Genomic DNA, 20,765 nt, shown 5'->3' with positions numbered 1-20,765 from the left:
TATATATATATATATATATATATATATATTGTATTTTTTTGCGAGTCAAGGTGTCTGAGAGCCTTTACCGGCTGCTGTTTTGTTGCCTGTTTCTCTCTTGGGATTGACACTTTCTTTGTGTTGTCTTCGTTTCTCGTTTGCCTACGCGGCGCGTGGGGGTTCGCATCCGAGGGCCAAAGTTTTCGCGTCGGTACCTTCGACTTTCGACGTCCACAATCTCCCCCATGGCGACAGGTGCACTCTCGCAGGCGCCTCCCTCCTGCGACGCGACTTCCGCTCCAGCGGCTTCCCGCGCGCAGGCCTCGGCGCCTGCGTCGCAGGTTGTCGAAACTGACGACGACGGGCTCTTTGACTGGAACGTCAGCCCCGAGTACCTGCAGCATCTCCAACAGAAATACAAGGACGAGAACTTCCCACTGTTCATGGACGACCTGCCGGAGAACCTGGAGGAGAACCCGCACCTGCTTGCCCTACAGCAACTCGCGTACGAGGGCGAGACCGCGAAGAGCGTCGCGGAGAAGCTGAAGAAGGAAGGCAACTCCTGGCTGACCCTCGGCGCGAGGAATGAGGAGGAGAAACAGGAGCGGGAGGAACAACAGAAGAAGGAGGGGAAACCCCAGGAGTCGCCCGCGAAAAGCAAGAGATACAACGCGAGGATGGCCCTCGAGTGCTACTCTGCCGTAAGTAACGCGAAAAGAGATCAGGCGGAAAGAGGTCCGGCGGAAAGAGATGAGGCGGAAAAAAAAATGAGGCGAAAGGAAGGGGGGGGGGCGGGCGTAAGAAGAAGATAAGGCGAAAAAAGATAAGACCTGGAGGCGCCTTCGGGCGGAGAGCGCAGCCGCCCAACAGAGGAAATCGAGTGGGAAAGACGCGGCTGTTCTTGCCTCCAGGAGGGGCATTTGGGCAAGGAAAGGGAACTGGGTGCGTGCTTTCCAAAAATGTCCGAATAGGCGTGTGTGAAGCGAAAACGCTAGGATCGAGATACGAGGTTTTCAGGAGCTTCGGAGCCTGGTTACGATTCGTGTGCCTGAATCTCGCTCAGTCTCGCTTCCGCTGTCCACGGCGGCGCAGATGTGAGCATTAGAGAAGTGCGCGTCACTCCGGTGTTCACGACACGTCGGCAGCGCCGATCTAGACCAGGCTCGATACTCACACGTGGCCTGGGGGCGGCCGGTATAGACGCCGGCAGACATGTTCATAACCAAACGGGGTGTGTACTTCACCCGGAAGACGGGTAAAAATGGATATTCATTTCTCGTGCCTACTTACATATATATATATATATATATGTATGTATGTATAAATGTATATATATGTATGTATAAATGTATATATATGTATGTATAAATGTATATATATATATATATGTATATATATGTATATATATGTATATGTATGTATATATATGTATATATGTTGTTCGTCCTGGGGTGCTTGCGCACTGCACGTAATGAAGGAGGCCGTGGAAGGCACCGAAGAAGAGCGACACACGAGGTTTTGCCTTTCGCGTGGGGCTGTAGGTTCTGCGAAGTACTGTTGCGCTCCGCTCGTGCAGGAAAAAAAGGAAAGACGACTCGTGTTGGAACGCAGATATATATATATATATATATATATTCTAGGGGCCGTGTGGACCTACGCTGCACGTGTACCTACATGGATCGCTACACCTTGCACGTCTGTGAATTTGTGTGTGAGCCTACGAGCGCGTGTACAGAGGAGAGTGTACCAGATCTGTATACTTTTGCAGTTGAAGGTGGAAGAACCAGGAGGAAGTGTTTCCGTTTTCCTTTCGCGTCGCAGGGACTGGAACAGCAATGTGGAGATAAGACTCTCGAGGCCGTTCTTTTCTCAAACCGTGCTCAATGTCACCTCATTCTTGGCGAGCTCGTGGCCTGCGTCAACGACTGTCGGTCCGCTATCCGCCTCGATCCCTCGAATGTCAAAGCGTGAGTAAACCGCAGCCGAGCAGAACAAAAAGGAGTGTGTTCCGCGTGGGGCACTTCCCACGGGCGCCCGTTCTCGTTCTGTGCCTAAAGATGCGTTTCGCATGTCGCGGCTGTTATTCCATTCTGCCCCTCGCCTCCATAAGCACATCCCACTGTTTTCTCTTGCATGCGGTACCGGAGTCCGTCCTCTCCGTGAAGAGGAAAGGCACCGCCAACCGTTGTTTCCGTGACTATCGTGAGAGTTTCCCGGCTCTCCGCGGCCTGGGCAAGACAGGCGAAATGCCGACTTCTCGGTGGTTCTGCGCTTCGCCCTTTGAAGAACGTCGCACGCGTGTTTCTCTGCTGTTTAAATCTAGCGCGTTTCGTATTCGCTTTCGGTGTTCGAAGGAACACACAAAGAGCCCCCATCGCATCGTCCTCTTACCGTTACCAAAGGCCCTGAAAACCGTCCTGGGGGGAATCTATTTCCCTCGTAATTTCCTTTTTCAGCGCATTTTGCCTAAAATGGGACGGTTCGTTGCTGGGAGTGTATCGTGGTGTCTGCAACTCGCAGCGCTTTCACTCCTCTTCTGTCGCGTCTCTGCGACGTATCCGCTGTGGTGACCTTTGTCTTTTTTCCGCCGTCCCCACGGGAATCCATGCGTCTTCAAGTGCAGGCTAAGCTCAGAGGATTGCTTCGCGCTGTATTTGCCTGTCGCCTTTCCACAGGTGCGTGTGTCTCTTGTGTTCCGTATCCTCGGGCCTTTCAGCTACTACCGCGCAGGTCGAGCGTCGTTTCTGCTGGAACTGTTTCGGCAGAGCTCAGCGTTCGCCACTGCGGGGCTGGAGAGAGACCCGAACAACGCAGATATGAAGCAGTTGCGCGACGCGGCGCAGACCCGCTGGGAGAAGAAGGAAAAGGCAAAAGCCGAGCAGCGCCTCAAGGAAAAAGAACACAAGAAACCCTCGGTGTCGGAAGTTCTACAGTCTCGCGGTGAGCGAAGGGGGAACTGTTGAGCAGGGACAGCCGAAGAAACAGCACTACGTTTCTAGGAATTACAGGAAATGGAGACACGGGCATGGTGTGGATGGAGCGCAGAGGCAGTGTCTGATGTGACAGCGAAGACGTGGAAGAGAGACAGACACCGAGAACGTGGAAGGGAACCCACATGGGCAGAACAGGGATGGAACCCCGCGCCCATTCGCATGCACCCGTCCAGTGGCGACAGACAGGCGGGAAGCCGCGAGGAAAGCTTGTGGGCTGTTCCAGATCGCTCGCAAATTTGTGGCAAATCGGTTTCCGCATGAAACGCTCTGCGTTTCCTGCGAAGAGTTCTGACGGGTTGGCTCTTTGGCAGACAAATCCGGAAAGGAGCCCACGCAGGTGCGTCGAGAGACAGAGCCCGTGTGTCTCGAGCCACGAACGCGTGCTCCAGAAAAACGAGGACGGTGGAGAGGTAGGACTGCAAAATTGTGCAGTGCCGCCTTTTCAAAACGCGACTCAACCTCGAAGGCACGTGTCGATGTGGGTGTTTCAGGCATCACAGTCGCGGCGCCTGTCTACTCCATCGCTCCAGTGGTTTCCCACTGCTCAGGGCCCTACGTGCAGTTGGACGAGGCGGGGAGGCCGCGTCTGTTCTTCACCGTCGTTCTTCTCCTTGACGAAGTGATGCTCACGGAAACGATCGTCGACTTCGATGAAGACAAGAGTCTCGGGTTCTACCTGTGCCACATGTTCCCCGCATCCTCTTCCGAAAAGCACAGATCAGCGGAGGAGCCAGACTTCCCTTCTTGGGACGTGGAGCAGAAGTACACTGTCGACCGCATGCGTGCGTATTACGAGGTGAGAGACGCGCTCACGCAAAGGAAGGATGCGACGCCGAAACACAGAGAAGTCCGGGGAAAAACTGCAGGCTCGCGGGGCAAGCCGTGGACTCTGTGAGAAACGGGCCGACAGTGTGCGGCCCAGGCCGAGTTTTCCATCGAGTTTCTTCTGTGTGCGGCGCCGTTTGCGCACAGTGTGGAATGCCAGGCGACCTCCTTTTCGATGTTCCCCTTGACGCGCCGCTGGCCCTTCTGCTTCAGATCGTGAAGCGCATTGCAGGCGTCCCGGTCTTCCACATCCTCGTAAGTTTCCGAGTCGACAACGAAGCGTGTGCGACAGGAGATCCATGCGCGTCTGTGCTCCCTGGCATCGTCGCCTTTGCTCTCGTTTCCTTGTGTCCCCTCTTTCTCCTTCTTCACGTCTCATCTTGCGCTTGGAACAGTTCCTCTGATCGCTCTGACCACGTTTCGGCGTGCTCACGTGGCCTTTCCCTTTCTATGAGGCTTGTCCTCCGCAGGTGGAGAAGACCGCAGCGCACGAGCAGTTCCTGGAAGGCGCCTTCGTCGAGGTGTTGCAGATCCCAAAGGAACCATGAGAGGCGCCGCAGGTTTTCCCTCCTTCGCTGCGGCAGGCTCGTCTGCAAATGCCGGCGGACTCCTCTCCTGTCTTAGTCGTGGCGTGATGGAGAAACCACGGGACGACAACAAAGAACGGCCATCTTTTTAAACATGCCTATATACATATATATACATATATATACATACATATACACATTATACATATATATACATATAGGCTTATGTATATACATATATATATATATATATATGTTCCCGCATCCACTTGGCTGTCTTTCCAGAGGAAAAGAACTCCCGACAGAAAGAGATTCGGCGAGAAACATCCACGTTTGCGCACACGCCCAGCTTGCATTTGGACACGGCTGGGACGAGTTGGGATAAAAGAGAGAGATGACGCACGGCAGAAGTGCACCTTTTTCATCGAGGTTTCCCGCTTCACCGTGTTGTGCCATTCTCTGGCTTTTTGATTAAGCTGGTTGGGGGTTTCTTCACATGAACGGTGCACAGCTCTCTGTGTCGGCTCGCGTCCAGTTCCTCGAAGAGACAGTTTCCCTTTTTGAAGGCAGCGCCGCAGGGTTTTTTGGCTACGTTTTCGCACTTCGCCGGTTCCCGGCCCCGTTGCGCTTTCTGTCCTGTTTTCAATCCTGAGTGAAAGTGTTCAGCTACGTCTCTTGCGCAGCCTGGCTTTGGCCTTCCGTCGCTCCGCGCCTGCGTCCCGGTCTGAAGTACCGGGTTTTCCTTCTCTCAGAGTAGCGCTTTCCCCGAAGAATAGCGGGGCCAGACGGTTTTTGAGACACAGGCCGGTGACGGAGTGCAGACAAGCAAACCGTTCTTGGTTTTGCCTCACGTTTGCTCGTGATTCTGCAGCGCTTTGCAAAGAAAACCCGGCATCACTCGCCGCGAGACGTTTCGGCGCTCAGCCGTTGCGGCTTTACTTCATCTTAATCGCACGTGATTAGCAAGCACTCTGCATTCTTCCTAGTGGTTCGCGGCCCTGCGTGTTTCGTGTCAAACGTGAAAGGCCGACCAGAGGCAAGCGCCTTTTCCAGGCGCCTCTCTCTCCTCTTGCTGGTCCCTCTCTCTGCGGTGACACGTGGATTCTTTCAGCTATTCTGGCCGCGCGCTTCCCCGTCCGACGCCAGTCGCCATAAGCGTTTGACTCCAGTCTGCGTGTTTCAGAAGTTGACTCTTTGGGCACTCGGTTTGAAATCGAATCTCCCGCACCGTCGCAAAAAAACCCGATTCACTCCGTACTGTGTCCACACGAACTCCGTTGTGCGTGAATATACATGCACTTCGGCCACGGGGTCTGTGCTAACGGACCGCCGGGACTGTTTTTTTCTTGTGTGGCTGCGGCCGCGCTCACGGGCCTCTTTGGCTAAAGGGCTTTGACAGGAAGCCTGGAACTCGCTCGCAGAATCTGACGGAAACCCGAGAGGATGTGACATGCTTTCTGTTCAGAGTCTCCCGTCATGGACTGGCATGAAACGGGAGCGTCTTGTTTTTCGCATGTTCCCTGCGTATTACAACGCGGATTTCTTGGTGCATGCTAGTCGTCGTGCTCTCGCCGTTTCGCCTGGTTTGCTCGTCAGGCGCTCCCCAATCTTTTCTGACCTCCCGTGCTCTTCCAGAGAACGCTTCCAAGCGCTGGGCGGGTGGCGGTTCGTTGCCTCGATCCCTGCGGCTGCGAGGCAGATTGGGAGGCTGAGATGGGACCCTCTCGTGCGCACCCCTCAACTTTCTTTCGTGCCGTTCTTGATCGCGCGTCCCCGCTGGGCTTCGGCACGATGCAGCTCGTCGCCCGCTTCTGGTTCTCTCCATCTTTTTCACTAACGCAGGACGAAGGCAAGAGACAACCTGAGGCGCGTGCTGTCGAGCCTTCCCATCAACAGTGGCAGTGGTCTCCCGAACGCGTTCTCTCTCTGTTGCAGACGTTCCCTTCTTCTCGACAGCTACAGGCGAAGCTACACCAGACACCTCGTCTCGTGCCGTTCTGTCTCTGCCGAAGCGCGCCGCCTCCTTTTCCGGTCGTTCGCCTGCTTTCTCCCTGTTCGTCGAAGGCGCATCGCCCCCACAAACCCCGGAAGAAACAACCTGAGACAGAAGTGTACTTCCCTCCGCGGAACCGACCGAGACGAGGTTCGGCCGTGCACCCCGCGTTCCTTCCATCTCCCTCTCCCGCGCGTCCCGTTCACCCCGATCCCCGTACCGCGAAGAAACAATGTGCGGCAAATCCGCTCTCAGCGCGACTTTTGCTGACGAGCCTTTCCCGCCTCCGTCCCCAGCCGCGTTTTGGCCCCGCCCCGCTCTCTCGTCGGTTTGGCCTTTCCGCGCCTGTCCCTCTGCACAGCGCTCTCCGTGAAACAAGGCAGGGTTGTCAGGCCGTCGCTGAAGACTGGCGAGTCTGCCGAGCTCGCCGGGAGCCTGGAGACGCGCTGCGTCCAAACCCGCTCGCCCAGAATCGCTTTTTCCGGTCAACTCTCTCTCTGAAGAGGCAGAAGGTGGGAGTTTCTCGCCCGGGGCGAAGGTCGGGGGCTCGGCCTCCGACGAGGCAGGCGCGATAGACGGCTGCAAGCAGGCCGTAGGCGACAACAAGGAGAACGCGGAATCCGATGGGAAGGAACGCGGGACAGACACACGGGGGGGAAACCCCCCAGCGACTCGGCCACGAGGCGACGGTGCTGGGAGAAACGGCGCCTTCTTTCGAGAAATAACGACAATTCCCGGGACAGCGTTTTGAGGATCTGTGTCTGACGGGGCTGTGTCCACCGTCGCGATCTGAGGCGGCGGCCAGCGCCATGAACTTTCTGGAGATGCCCCAGAGAGCGATCGCGCAGGGACTCGGTGAACCGCGGAGCATTCAGGCGCCCTGTCCCCTGCCGCCTGGCGCGCCCGAAACGGCGAAGGAGGAGACAGGGAACCTGCTAGTGAGGCAGGCTGCAGAAGCGACTGCGCCGGAAGGGAATCGAGCGGTGTGCTCAGAGACTGCAGAAGGGAAAAAACAGAAGAAAGGAGGGACGAAACAGTACCTGCGAGAGTGAGCAAACGGGACTGAAGAACAGGAGCAGCCGTTTGCGTCGATCCACTAGCACCAGAGAAAAAAGCAATTGAGCACGTGATCTTCAGTGACAACCTTAGTTGCACTTTTAACATCGCATAAGATGCTAGAAAATACCATTCACTTGATAGATAAGTCTTCCCTGATTCTGCTTGGCTTCCCAAAGGGGGTTATACCATTCGAAACGCGTTAGAGTGCTTCCATGTGTAATGCCTGTCAAGGGGCGCATCATACTATTTCAACATAGACTGTGACCACTTTCGAAACCCCGTCGAGAGTGGCTAACTTCCCCTCACGAATGTAGTCAGTGGATGGGTTATTAATTGGGTATATAGTATGATCTTCTTGGTTATTATAATGCTCGCTGCTTGCGCGGAAATGACCACCAGAGCAGCGTCGGTTTCTGTTCCTTTCCTTCGGAGTGCAGCCGTTCTTCACCCCTCAGACGTGAAACGCCTCCTTGTTCCGAGAGGAGAGGTGTTCCCCCAGTCTCCCTTTTTTGTACGTTAGCTAGCCCAACTCCCGATGGCCGCAACTGTGGTGAGAAAGATCCTCCTCGAGGCCTTGTTTTGTCGTCCGAGGCCGTGGCAGCGCAGCATGCCTGCACGCATGCAGACCTACCGCTAGGGTCGGTGTCTTGGAGCCGCTGCCCACAGCGCACTGGAGAACTTGCTCGGAGGAAGCCTCGCGCGTTCCACAGCGGCGTCCAGGGGCCCCGGCTGAAGGCGTAGACCGCGAAGAAGAGAACGGCGATGGCTTGCGTGAGGGCGACGCGCGAGGCACGGAAGAAGAGAGAGAAAGCCACGGCGCGGGACAAGAAGCAAAGGACTGCGCCAAAGATCCGGCTATTTGGGTGGAGAGCGAAGACGCTCTTCCCAATGGGACACGGCAACATGGCCGAGTCGACGGAGAGGCACACGAAGATGCAGGACTGAGTCCTCGCTCATGCAGGCGTCGAGAGACGGAGGGAGCGGAGGCACTCGAGGGAGAACTCTCACTTCTTCCCTCAGATCGAAGTGCTCCGAATTCGTCGGCGAGACTGTCCTGCTCCTTCCACGGCGCCTGGCGTTCTCCCGACGCCTCCAGCGCCACCATCCCAGGGTCACCTGGTCCCTTGCTTTCCTCTAAATTCATAGGCACCTTTTGCCGCTCACCTTCTTCGCCGTCCTTCTCTAGCAGGCCGGCACTCTCTGGCTCCTCCTGTCTCCTACTTCCTCGCCTCTCCTCGTTGTCTCCACGCCCTGCTCCGCGTGTTCGTCCGCTGCAGATACCTCTCCACCGGAAGGTTTCCTGTCTCTCTCTAGATTCTTCTCGGGTTGCTCCTTCGCCTGGCTGACGCGGGCGCCTTGCGTCTTCTCTCTCTCCACTGCTCCCTGAGGCCGCGCTGCCTTGCTGTCTCCTCTCTGTGTCGCTCTTCCCGACGCCTTCTTCTCGTTCGCCCTCTGTCGCTGTCGACTCCGCATGCCGGTGGAGTCTGAAGCCTCGCCCCTCACTGCTGCTGTCTCCTTCGCTTCCTGAACCTCGCCCGAGGAAAAGGCAATCTGTGGAGTGTCTCGACGGCGCCCGCCTCGGCGGAGAAGCCGTGGAAGGAGAAGCCTCGGGGAGACGCGAACGAGAGCGACGAGGAGACGACAAAGCCGAGAGAGGCGAACGGGGCGTGGGTGCCGGAGACAGGGAAGGTGGAGCCACGTTCAAGACGCGGGGACATTGTCCACGCTTTCTGTGGGAGAGGTCAGAGAAAACGTGGACTCGCTTGGCGTCCGTGACGGCTCCAAGACATCTCTGAGGGGCGGCGCTCGCCGGTGTTGCCTGGGCGCCTGACTCCCCCGGGCCTGCGAGAGAGGCATCCCAAGGCGTGCCCCTGTTCACACGTTTCAAGGCACCTCCCGTGTGGCTGTGCGGGTCGTTTCTGACCGCGATTACCCGCTCTGGCTCGCAGGGGTTTGCCTTGGCACTCCCGCACTCCAAAATGCAACGCCCTCGCTGGTACACCTCCGTGCCCACCTGCGGGGTCTCAGCCCGAGCTGCTGCCGACTCCGAGCGAGCGCGCATTCTGCTCAGACACTTTCGCCCGCCTCGTCCATTTCCATGCACCGATTCTGCTCGGGTGTCTCGGTCCTGGCCTGTCTCCCGTCTGCCGTCTTCCGCTTCGGCCGCCTCCTTTCGTCCTTCGCGACTGGATGTCTCGGCAGCGTCTTCCTGAGGAGCCTCGCGTCTGGTTGTTTCGGCCAGTTGCTCCGTCGCCTGGAAGTTTCCTCTGAAGTGCGAGAGGAAAAATTCCCTTGCTGCTACAACGGCCTTCCTCCCCCACCCCGTGACAGGCCGATCGTCCCGTTCCCCACCCGCTGTGCGGTCCCTTCGTTCTTGTTCTTTGCCTACCTCTCGCTTTCCCCCTCTGCTCGCTTCTTTCCTTCCTTCATGCCTATCTCTATGGTCGCCAGGTTTTCGGCACTCCTCGTGTCCTCGTTCTTCTTCGCCTCCCTTTCCTTCTTCGTCTCTGTCTCCTTTTCCTTCTTGTGTTACCAATTTGTCATTGTGTTGTTTTTCACGGTCGAACACGTTGCGTTTCTCTTTTCCTTCGCCGCTTTTTGTTTCCCCAAAACGCTTCGTGCTACGCTGAGCCCAGGTCTGACCCTTGGGCTCCGGCTCGTCTCCTTTCCGGCCTGCGACTCTTTGGCCTGTCGCGTGCTGCGTTTCTTCCAACTCTGAAAGGTCTCCCTCTGCCGTGTCGAAGTCTCTTCTTCTCTTTCGGACAGGAGCGCACTGGCCGACACCACACTGATGCACGTGGGGCTCTCGCTCGCCTGCATCTGCTCGACTTCTCGTTTCTCCTTTCTGTTTCGTCTCTCCTGCGCCGGGCTGATCCATTTCCTCCGCCTCGCGGGGCAAACGCTGAGGCTCGCAAAAGCGTCTGTCCCTTTCTCGGCAGCGCTGCCTCTCCCCTTCGGCGACTGCAGGGCCAGACAGGCGAGGCGGAGACGGTCGCTTTGTCCCGCGGGAAGAAAGCGTGATGGGTGCATGCGGGCAGTTGTGGATGCCGGAACACAGATGCGAGACTGGCGAAACGGACGAGGCACGAGAGAAAGGGCGCCGAGACCCCGAAGTTGAGCCCACAGACGAAGGAGACGGTGGCAGCGCGGAGGAAGAAGAGGAAGGGGGCCAAGACGAACCTGAGCGCGACGAGGACCGACGAGACGAAGCGAGGCCAGAGCCATCTTGCGAAGAACGCGTGCAGAGCGGACGGAAAGAAGCCCAGTCTTTTTGGTCTCCTTCCCTGTTTCCGAACCTCCTTCCTTCCTGGCTTTCGCCTCCCTCGTGGGGATCCACTGTCGGGTTTTCCTTCGCCGGCTCCTGGCAACGCCTGACCGGAAAGCCGAGCTGTGATGTCACGCGACCCGACGGAGGGAGACAAAACGAGCTTTCAAAGAACGACGCGTGCTCGCGGCAGCTTCGGCTTTCTTTCCTGTCTTGTTCTTTGTTTCCTTTTTCATTCCGCGTCTCGCTGGAACTGACGGATTTGCGCCATGCTCCCCCACCAAGAGCCGGGCGACACGGAGGGCAGTCACATCCTGGCGCTTCTCTCGGAAGGGACGTTTCTTCATCATCCATTTCTTCTCCAGCATTTCCTCCCTTATCGCCTTCCTCACCATCCCTTTCTTCATCGCTTTCGTCTGATTCCACGCTTGGTCTCTGCGCGGCTTGCTCCTTTTCGGCACCGACGGGAGTTTCGCGAGCATCCCAGAGGCGGAGCGCGAACGGCGATGCGGCAGCCGCCGAGGCGGGGCTCGAGCCGGCCGAGAAGGAAGATTGAAGCGGTTGAGGCGAGGAGACCGGAGACGCATGCGGAGAAGAAAGTTGAGGGCGCGGTGTGCCGGGTGGGTCAGAGAGATGGAAAAAAGTCGAGAAGGATTCCAAGCGGCCTCCATTCGGTGGAATCTTGGTGCTCATCTATAGAGGAGAGGAGACACAGGCAAGGGACATTAGGAAAAAGAATGTGGAACACGAACTCTAAACAGACTGCCGCGAACGGACGAAACGACGAAAAAGCTACTCTTGCCAGGATCGAGGCGGACAACGCACAAGGCAGCCTGCGTCGGTCTTTTATGTTCCACAGAGCGGTCACAAAGCATCCCCTTATCTCACGCTCGTCTCTTCTGTACTCCATGCGCCTATCTCTCCAGACCAGCGCCCGAGGGAACTTGCGGCAGGTAAACGCATTAAATTCGAGGATATAACCTTGTTGAGGCTCTTCCACATAGACACATGTAGATTTGCAGATAATACAGAGGCATATCTATCCTGTCTGAAGTCGAGGCGTGGCATGAGGATTCGTGTCAGTGTCTATCCGCGTAGCATTTCGAGCAAAACTGCATTGGTGCCCCGGTTCCCAAACCGACAGTCCAGTCGAGAATCTCTGCAGCTGATAGATAACACCTGAGCGAAATGAGAGACGGTCGTGAAGCCCGCTGCTTGGCGTGTGCGTACGATGGCTCTCTCGTGTCTCAAGCAAGCGTGTGTCTCCTTCTAAACTCTCGAAACGCGTTGAGGACCAGAGCCTTGCATAGGAAGCCTGCAAAGGCGACCGTCCAGCACTTGAACAGACGTCTGGCCTATGTATACACCGGCATGAACACGAATGAGTATACGGATGCATTCACAGCCTGAGCGTAGCTGACAAAGGCAGCATAGCTGTCGCGGAGCTGCGGCTAGCCCGTGGAAGCGATGAACCTAGAATCCTAGCCTCGTCGCCCTCAACGCAACCAAAAACACATCACTATTGGATCCGAATATAAGACCAGTGAGCTGTGCGCCCATCCAGCTGTTCAGCGTCGAACGCGGCAGACTGACGTCGTCTTTTTGTCGTGGGCATATCTGACCTTTGTTCCTTTTTGTTCCTCGACCTCCCGTTGAGTCTCGCGAAGACGCGCCTGCAGGGACAGAGAGTCATTTCTGTGTACGTTTTCTGGGAAAAAATCCATGTAGACAGAACAACACAAACGTTGTATCTACGCATCTCCTACGCGGAGCAGTATATGGAGGCGCACGTGCAGTGGATCTCAGTCAGAGCAGTGCAGAACGCCGTTGCTGAGAGAAGTGGGCGGCTGTGGAAAGCGCTTCTGGACGGCAGTCTGGTTTTTGTTTTAGGCAGCACAGGCACTTCCGTACTTGCGCGGGCGTTTCATGTGTGGCGCTAAAAGCGGGTTCTCGCTTTTCTCTTTCTCAAGGAGCATGCAGCGTGTGCAAGTGACGCAGCCAGAGTACCGAATTCCTTTTGAGGCGGAGGATCGTGTACAGAGCTCCTGTTTACCTCCGCCCTGTGCCTCCTGGAGACCTCCACTGTGAGCTGACTCAGCGTCTGTTTCAATTCCTCTGACAACACCACACGCGACGAAAACCACTCAAAGGTGACTGGCGAAACGTCCCCCTTTTCATAGTTCAGTACATGTCGATACACACATGTACACACATGTAAATAGAAGTAGAAATATATATCTATATATACATTTATATACATATATATAGATATAGATATACTACGTATATATATATATATATATATATATATATGCGTATATGTGTATATGTCTGTATGTATAAGCAGAGAAAGAGTCTCTGCAAAGTATGTAACGGAGCACAAGGAAACAAACGGCGCGGGGCGGCAAGTCCGCACGCAGTGCAGCGAGGGAAGCTGGAGAGGGAAGTGCGCCGCTTTGTGTGTGTCTCGCCGCTGCCTTGAAGAGGTTTTTCTCCTCCCTTGTAGGGGTCGGCGAGAGAAAGGGGCTGCCGATATGTATCCACGTGAACACCAATGTGGGGACGAGAATGCTTGGCATGCACAGAAGGAGATGCTCATAGCTCCATCAGTGCGTTCTCGGTGTGCGTTACTATATTCATATATAGGCACATGCCTACGAGTAGAGGTGCGGGAAAGAGGATATCTCTAGGTGTTTGTTTCCGTGCCTGCGGATTGCTCTTTGTGGATAGGTTTTGATGCATGTACGGTGTAGAAAGGCCTCGAAAAAAAGAGAGGAGGTGCCGGTGGATGACAGGGAAAGCAAACCTTGGAGAGTCGCTAAAGTTTCTCGCGCTTCCGTCTCGTCTCTCTGTCGGGGCTCGAGGCTTCGAGTCAGCCACCCGCTGGGAGGCAGCAAATCCAGGCGCTGCTCGTCCTGAGCGGCTCGCGCCGTCTGTGAACCGCGAGGAGACCCAATGTGACAATGCGTGCGTGCGGTGTGTACCGCGAACGACAGAAACGCACAGAGGAAGGCTTTTAAAAGCGCCAACCCCTCCTAACAGGGGGCTCGTTGCATGCACCCACACGCGCCTACATATATTGTGAGGTATGTATAAACATCGATACTCATCCATTGCTCTACGGAGGGCTCCAAGGGACTGTCTCCCGATACTTTCACTTCTTTGCTCCTCTATCCACGCATGCGGGTCCATGGAGAACAGCCGCAGAAAGCAGCGCGTCTACACAGAAATCTGCAGGGACGGAAATAACATATATATATATATATATATATATATATAAACCTATCCATATTGAGTTCTGCATGTATATCTGTGCGTGCGTATCTATGTCCTTTTCTTTACCTGTGTAACCTTTTCTCTGCATCTAGTGAGGGCTTCGTTTGTAAGCAAGCCTATAAAAGAGGGACGCTGCCCAGCTATATAGACTCGACTAAACGCCGAACGACACTAGGGAATGCCTCTTTTCTCCGTTTGTGGATGTTTTGCGTACCAGCACTTTGTCGGATTCCTCCTTGAGAAGCCGGCGAGACTCTTTCAACGCATGCAGGAGCAATTCGTTGTCTTCTTCCAGGCGGCGCTGGCGCACGCGGTCTCCCCTCAAAAGTCGCGCGGAGTGCAGCAACTCGCGTTCCAGCTGACTCGCAAGAGGATCAGGGGAGAGATTGGAGGGGAGAAGCGGAAGTGCAGAGAGAGAGGCTTCAAAGCAGAGACAGCCACGTGAACTCAGAGTCGAAAGCTAGCCAAGAACGACACTTGCCTGCCAGGAATTCGTGAAGAGCTGCCTTCAATCGCGGAGACAAAAAAACGACGAGGTCGAGAGCGCACAGATGAGGCACGGGCGGGGAAAGCAGCCAGGGATGACGAGGTCAGACCTGTTAGCGCATTTTTCGTGCGCTGTAAAAATGCTCCATGCTACCTCGGCGGTTTGTGTACTTGTCGCCAGAGAGTTCGTTGCGTGTTGAGCGTGGTTTTTCGTGTCAAGGTTCTGTGTTTTGCAGCCCTTTGTCTCATGCTCACCAAGCGTAAGCGCCCAGAGAGCTCCTGGCACTGGCGCTCTGGACGAAGAGCGCAAAAGAGAGTGGGAGAACAGAGGGAGGCAGACAGAGAGAGGCGCAGAAGAAAAGCAAAATGGACTGCCAGGAGAGACGCAAGAAGCAAGGAGGCAGGAGACTCACCACGCACACAGTCGGGTGAAGGCATGTGGGGGCGTGTGGGGACGAGGCGACGCGTTCCGAGAAGGAGAAAAAGAGGGACAGCAGACGCTGGGGGCGAGATACAGAGGAGACCGGAGCTACGAGAAAGAGGACCAGCCCAGACAAGCTGATAGGTGTCATGACAGGCAGCGCATGAACGGCGGAAAAAAGTCCGCGCGACGCAGGAGAGTGGAGACGGAAGAGACGAAGGAAAGGCCCACGAAGCAGAGATCAAGGGCAGCTGGAGGGCGACGACGAGGGAGAAGGTAGATGGGAAGAGGGATAAGAACAAGAGCGAAAACGCTAGTGAAATGCGAGGCCTGTCGGGAGGGAGCGGGGCCGAAAAGGCGAGGAAACGCCACCAGAATTGCAGAGATCACAAGCGGCGGGGAAGAGAAGAAAACGAGAAAAGGGCGGGATGGCGCAGAGAGGAAACGAAGAAAAAAAAAAGACGAGGGAGCGTGTGGGGGGAGAGAACGGAAACGAGGGCAAAGGCGAAAGGCACAGGCCGAGCCAGACAAGTGGGAATGTAGAGACTCGTCAGGTCGGGAAGGAAGAGGCAAATCAGGAAACAGGAACAGAGGGACACCAGTCAGGGCACGAGGGGTGAGGCGGCTGACCTGCTTCTTGTCGCAGCCTGCGTTCTTGTCGGAGAAGTTTTTCCATTTCTCGCCTGTCCGTCCTCTCCCGCGTCGCCCTCTGACTCTCCGGCTCCGCAGGAATCCGGTCTTTCCCTCTTCCTGCGTCAGTTCCGGCGCTGCACTCGGGGCTACTGAGTGCCTCGATCGAGTCTGGCTCTGAGAGACCCCGCGACATGGCGCTCGCCTCAACGTGCAGCGACGAAGACGACACTGGCGAAGGCGCGACAGCACAGACGCAGGCTGAAGACGCAGCCTCAGCGGGGGAACAAAATGCTGAGAATCCCTTGTCTCTTTCTGTTTCCCCAGAGACGCGCCTGTGAGGCGCGCCGCAGGCGTCATAGGCCTCGTCCTTCTCGTCAGGCAGCAAACAGGACCAGGCAGCGCCACTCGGGAGTCTGGTTTCTCTCTTCAGTTTCTCCTTTTCGTTCGCAGCCCTGCGCCAGCTGCCGGTAGCATTCGCCGCGTTCCCGTTTCGCCCGCCACGACTGCTGTCCTCCTTTCCTCCATCGTCTGAGTTTTCTCGCTCAAATCGAAAGCGTTCACGCGCCCACTTCTTGGGCTTGGCCAGCTTGAAAACCTCTCCGTCGGTGCCTTCTCTCGTCGCTTTTGCGGCCTCTTTTGGGCCCCGCGTCCCCCCATTCGCCACCTTTCCGAGCCTCCGCTTCTCTCCTGCATGCCGGGGCGGCTGACCGTCTTCTTCCCCTTCCTTTCTTGTCCTCCGTTGCTCTTCGTTCTCTTCTTCGGCCGCCTCGCATCGCTCTGTCCGGTCCGCATCCTCTCCTTTCCCTCTCGCGCCTCGCGAGTTCTCCCTTTCGTTCTCTTCTCTCAACGCTCCTCTCTCGCTCTGCAGCTTCGGATTCCGCTGTAGCTCCTCGCCTGGCGCTCCCCGTCGGTTCGCTCTCCCCTTCTCTAAAGCAAGCTCGCGACTCGGTTTCCCTTGCTTCTCGGCCTTTCCACTCCGTTTTGCCGCCGTCTCGTCCACCGGCGCTGATCCACCTGTCTCTGTCCGACCGCCCAACCCGGTCTTCCCTGTTTCTGTTTCCCAAGCGTGGTTCTCCTCTCGGGGGGGACTGCACTCCCCGCAATCCTCTCCTTCAATTTCTTTTCCTTCCCCTGACTCTCGCCTTCTGTCCCTTCCCTCCTTTGTTGGTTCTCGCCCTCCATATACAGCACAGGCTTCGTCTGCCCTCTCCGGTGTCTCCACTGTCTCCGGTGTCTCCACTGTCTCCGGTGTCTCCACCATCTCTGGTGTCTCCATTGTCTCTCGCTTTGAGTTTTCCTCACCCCTGATCCTCTGCCTGCATCGACCGACGCCTGCGGCAGCCTGCAGCCTCTCTGCCTTCACAGCTCGCGCCGTCTTGGCCGCTGTCGCTTGTCGCCATTTGCTTGGCTCTTCTCTCTCTCGGCCTTGTTTCTTTCTCTCCGTCTCGCACGCCGACTGCGAATCAGCACACGCGCCGGCGGAGGAACGGGAAAGTGAACACGAAACTGACCAGGGAAGACCGGAGCACGGGGACGAAGGAAAACCGTCAGCGGCAAGAAAACGGGAAGGAGACGAAGAGAAAGGCGGCTGGAGCGAGAGGGATGCATCAGAACCGAGGCTCGAAACGGTATGACGGCTTTGGGAATGCGGGCTTGAGATCGGGGACCACGCGCTGCCGCTAGAGAGATGGCGACTGACTCCGGAGTCGCTCGCTGCGGGATGAAATCGTCGCTTCTCTCTCTCTCCATCGGTCCGCTCGCCCGTACGCTTTGGGTCCGCGTTGCGCGCCTCGAGAAACAACGCCGCCACAGGTTCGGGGCGTCTCAAGCCTGGCATGCGCCTGAGGGTGCGCCTCCAATCCTGCGCTGTCCCTCGAGGTGCACTCGACGAAGACGCCGAGGAAAGACAGCTGTCCTCTCCATCTGCCTCTGCTCCCGCGTCTTCGCCTTTGCTCCTGGTCGCGCGTGCGTTCCGGGCGATTTCTGGTCTCCCTCCAAAGAGTCGTCCTTGCTCGTACTCGGTCCACAACGCTCGCCTCGTACCGACTCGCCGTCTTGGACACCTGTCGTCGCACCATATCTCCTCGCCTTCTTGCTCGTCTCTTCCTTCTCCATCTCCGTGTTCGTGTCCGTCTTCTTCTCCTTCTTCTCCCTCTTGTACGTCTTCTCCTTTTCCTTCCAGGTTGTCCTGCATGCATCGTTCTGCGTTTTCGTTCTCTTTTCTCCCGCCATTTAGTCGTGCTTCCGCTGCGTCCTCGCTTCTCGAGGCGCGTGAACGCGAAGCGAGAAGCGAGAAAGTCCTCCTCAGCCCCTGCTGAACGGCGAGACTGGAGGCAGCGCACAGGCCTGCGGTTCCAGCGGCGAGGACGAGGCTTCGCCACTCGGACGCGGCGCTCTCGAACCCGTCAAGTCTCGCTTCCCTTTGCGCTTGGCGTTCGCGCATGCACGCAGTCACCAGACGCCGCACCCGAGAGAGGTGAGAGCACGAGGCGTTTGACGCCGGGTCGGCGCACGCGGAAGACGCACAGGCGGAGGGCGAGGAGAGAGAACTGGACGGGGAAGAGAGCGAAGAGGACGAGCAGGATGTGACAGGGAGTGGGGGCGCAAAGGGGAGTGAGGAGGGAAGGGCAGAGAACTGCGCGCAGGAGGAAAGAGAGGCAGACAGCGGGGAGACAGGAGCACGGGGGAACGAAGAACGCGAAAAAGAAGTGGACGGACAGAGAGTGCCGCCTGGTGGGGACAGAGGCTGCCGTGGAAAACCAGCGACTTCGGCAGACGCCCACACCGCAGGAGAGACAGGGAAGGGATGCTCAGCTTTAATCTCGTCTGGCGAAGATGAGGCGAAGCCGCTAACACAGCGCAGAGGCCCGGAGCTCTCAGATGTTAGCGAAGACACACAAGGCGAAGCAACCGGCTGACCGGTCTTGACGAGTTCCGGCGGTTCTGGCGTGGGAAAGTCGCCGGAGGGACGGACGAGAGGCGAGCGAGAAAAGGAATCGTCGCCTGTCGCTTGGCACCTCAGCTCGCCTGCGCCCATGCACTTTGCCAGAGTCGGCGCACGAGGCAAAGAAGGGGCCGGAAGCGCAGGAGTCGCCCACGAAGAATCGCAACGTTCCGACTTGCTCAAACATGAAGAAGACGAGGAGGGACACGAGGAAGAACACGAGGACAAACAATAGGTAGAACAAACAGAGGAAGAGCAAGAGGAGGAACAACCAGAGGAAGTCGATGTGGGTGGTGACGCCCCGAAAGGCGAGAGAGAAGAATCGGCGCCGGTTGCGGGAGCGTGCGCAGGAGTCTCTGCGTGTCTCTGCTGGTCAGCCTTCTTCGTGCTCGCAGTGTCTTTTGCTTTCTCGTTGTCCGGGGCGTTTCCGTGGATTTGCAAGACGCTGCGAGGCAGGGCGGGAAGCGCCTGTGAACGCCCCGCTGGCGCCGCATCCCGCAACAGGTCCCTTGAGGCAGCGGAACATAAGAGACGCGACGGGGGACGGGAGCAGTCCCAGCGTGGAGACGAGAGGCGCTCGTGCCCAGGTGTCTGCATCCAAGCTCGCCGGTCCTCAGAGAGTCGCGAAGGAGCGAGAGCGGAAGACGGCGCCGAGGCGCAGCTTGAGGAAGGGCGAGGGTGCGCGCGAGAAACAGTTGCCAGCGAGGCAGGAAGGAGCGACAGCCGAGGCCGGCGACGCAGGGCGTGAGACGGATCCGCTTGATGCGGCGAGGACACCGTCTTGTTCGGGTCCCGGGCTGGTGGCGGTACAACAAGAGGAAAACACGCTGGGCGAGGCATGGTTTGTTCTCGGCAGGCTGGCGAGAGGAAGACCAGAACGTTCTGAGCCTTCTCAGAGACTCGCTGGCGCGGGAGCGCTAGGCGAGGCCCGCCAGGCGGGGGATCCACGAAGGCCGGGGATGGCGGGATCTGCGTCTGTGCTTCGGCGCTTTTGGCGCGCAGCAGAGCGGCGGGGCGAAAGAGGCGTCGGTTTCGAAAGGCGATTTCCTGCGAAGAAAGGTCTCGCGAGTCCACAAGAAACACCTGTTTTTGGCGCCCACAGTGCCCGCCTCCCGACTCAAACCAAAACGGGTTCCCAGCACTTTCTCCCGCGCCTTCCCGGCCTACGCACGGCCACGAGGGCGGCTCGGCGTGCGAGTAGGCGCAGAGAGAGGAGCGGCGAGGAGCTCCGGGAGGAGCGAAGCCTGGTTGCGGTTGAGCTCCGCAGAGGAACGTCGCAGGGAGAGACAGAGAGGCGTGGCGGAGAGGGCTCTCTAGCGTGAGCGGAAGAAAAGGAGGAAAGAAGTGAAGCAGCGGCTGGTCAGGGAGACGAGCCTCTGTGGGGTTTGACGCGCCAGCGCGAGCACGGCGCGCGAGAAGACTTTCAGCGAGGTGAGCGTCGACCGCGACGTGCGCCGCGGCATCGCTCGGCCCGTCCCGGTTTCTGTCTCCCTCCGGCGGGGGCTCGTCGCCAGGCTCCATGGCCGCGGCCACGAGAGAGGCGCAGCAGTGCTTGCGAAAACAGATGCCTCCTTCAAGAAAAACGGAGACGAACGTGAGACAGGGAGACAGCGGAGAGGAAGCAGAACATGAGGGAAGAACGAGGGAGAGAGAACGAAGCAGGGAGAGAGGAAGAGAAAAGAGAGAGGAATCGCAAGAACTTAGCGGACCCGACAACACACACAGACCCGCGAGGTTCTCCACTCTTTCCCATGGCGGAGGGGGACTTCGCCGAGGAGCGTCGAGAGCGACGAGCTGCAGGGCTCCGCACTTTGTGGCCTTTGAGTGCGTCTTCTCGAGGTGTTTGCATCCTCGCTGGCGAGATGAAACTCCGTGGCTGAAGGGGTGAGAGGCGAGAGGCTCGACGTCTCTCGCTGGGTGACACTGGAGGGCGTCCACGGCAAACGCGCCTTTTTCCCGCGGACCTGCACACCACCCGGCCGGAATTCCCTGTCGAAAAAAGGCACTTAGTGCTCTATTTCTGGCGAGGGAAGGCGCGGAGAGCAAAACCCTTTTTCAGGAAAAGAAAGGACCTCTGTCTTGTTCCGCGCCGTCAAGAAGAGCGCCGCTGCGTCGCGTGCCCGAGTCACTCGAGCCACACGCGCGCTCCGCGCGTCGCGTGTACGTACAGCCGGGGACCCGGCGACCTGAGACTGAGGAAACTTGAGCAGGTTTAAAGAGCAGAACAGAAAAAGAGCGGGAAAGATGCTCTTGGAGTCTGCTTCTCTCCTCTGAGTCCCTGCAATGGACGAGAAAAGCCGCACACGTGAGAGCGAGCGCGTATCCTCCTTCCCTGCATGCAATTTCCGCGAAAAAGAAAGCGCG

The 20,765-nt window shown here is 57.4% G+C and overlaps 2 protein-coding genes across 2 annotated transcripts; one reads left to right on the top strand and one right to left on the bottom strand.

Moving 5' to 3' along the window:
* Positions 1 to 224: 224 nt before the first annotated feature.
* On the top strand, positions 225 to 4,345 carry NCLIV_002110 (putative TPR domain-containing protein; the record flags this gene model as incomplete). The annotated part of the gene is made up of 6 exons (XM_003879709.1): positions 225 to 680; positions 1,801 to 1,946; positions 2,696 to 2,919; positions 3,464 to 3,768; positions 3,945 to 4,052; positions 4,268 to 4,345. The coding sequence occupies 6 exons, from the start codon at positions 225 to 227 to the stop codon at positions 4,343 to 4,345; spliced, it is 1,317 nt and encodes a 438-aa protein (XP_003879758.1).
* Positions 4,346 to 5,798: 1,453 nt separating this feature from the next.
* NCLIV_002100 (conserved hypothetical protein) lies at positions 5,799 to 16,733 on the bottom strand (the record flags this gene model as incomplete). Its single annotated transcript, XM_003879708.1, has 8 exons — positions 5,799 to 6,896; positions 8,008 to 8,105; positions 8,385 to 11,334; positions 12,695 to 12,756; positions 13,448 to 13,574; positions 14,132 to 14,275; positions 14,659 to 14,696; positions 15,455 to 16,733. The coding sequence occupies 8 exons, from the start codon at positions 16,731 to 16,733 to the stop codon at positions 5,799 to 5,801; spliced, it is 5,796 nt and encodes a 1,931-aa protein (XP_003879757.1).
* Positions 16,734 to 20,765: the final 4,032 nt, after the last annotated feature.

This window comes from Neospora caninum, chromosome Ia (genome assembly GCF_000208865.1).
Source record: "Neospora caninum Liverpool complete genome, chromosome Ia".
Lineage (NCBI taxonomy): Eukaryota > Apicomplexa > Conoidasida > Eucoccidiorida > Sarcocystidae > Neospora > Neospora caninum.
The sequence above is the reverse complement of the archived record's forward strand: the minus strand, read 5'-3'. Positions and strand labels throughout refer to the sequence as shown.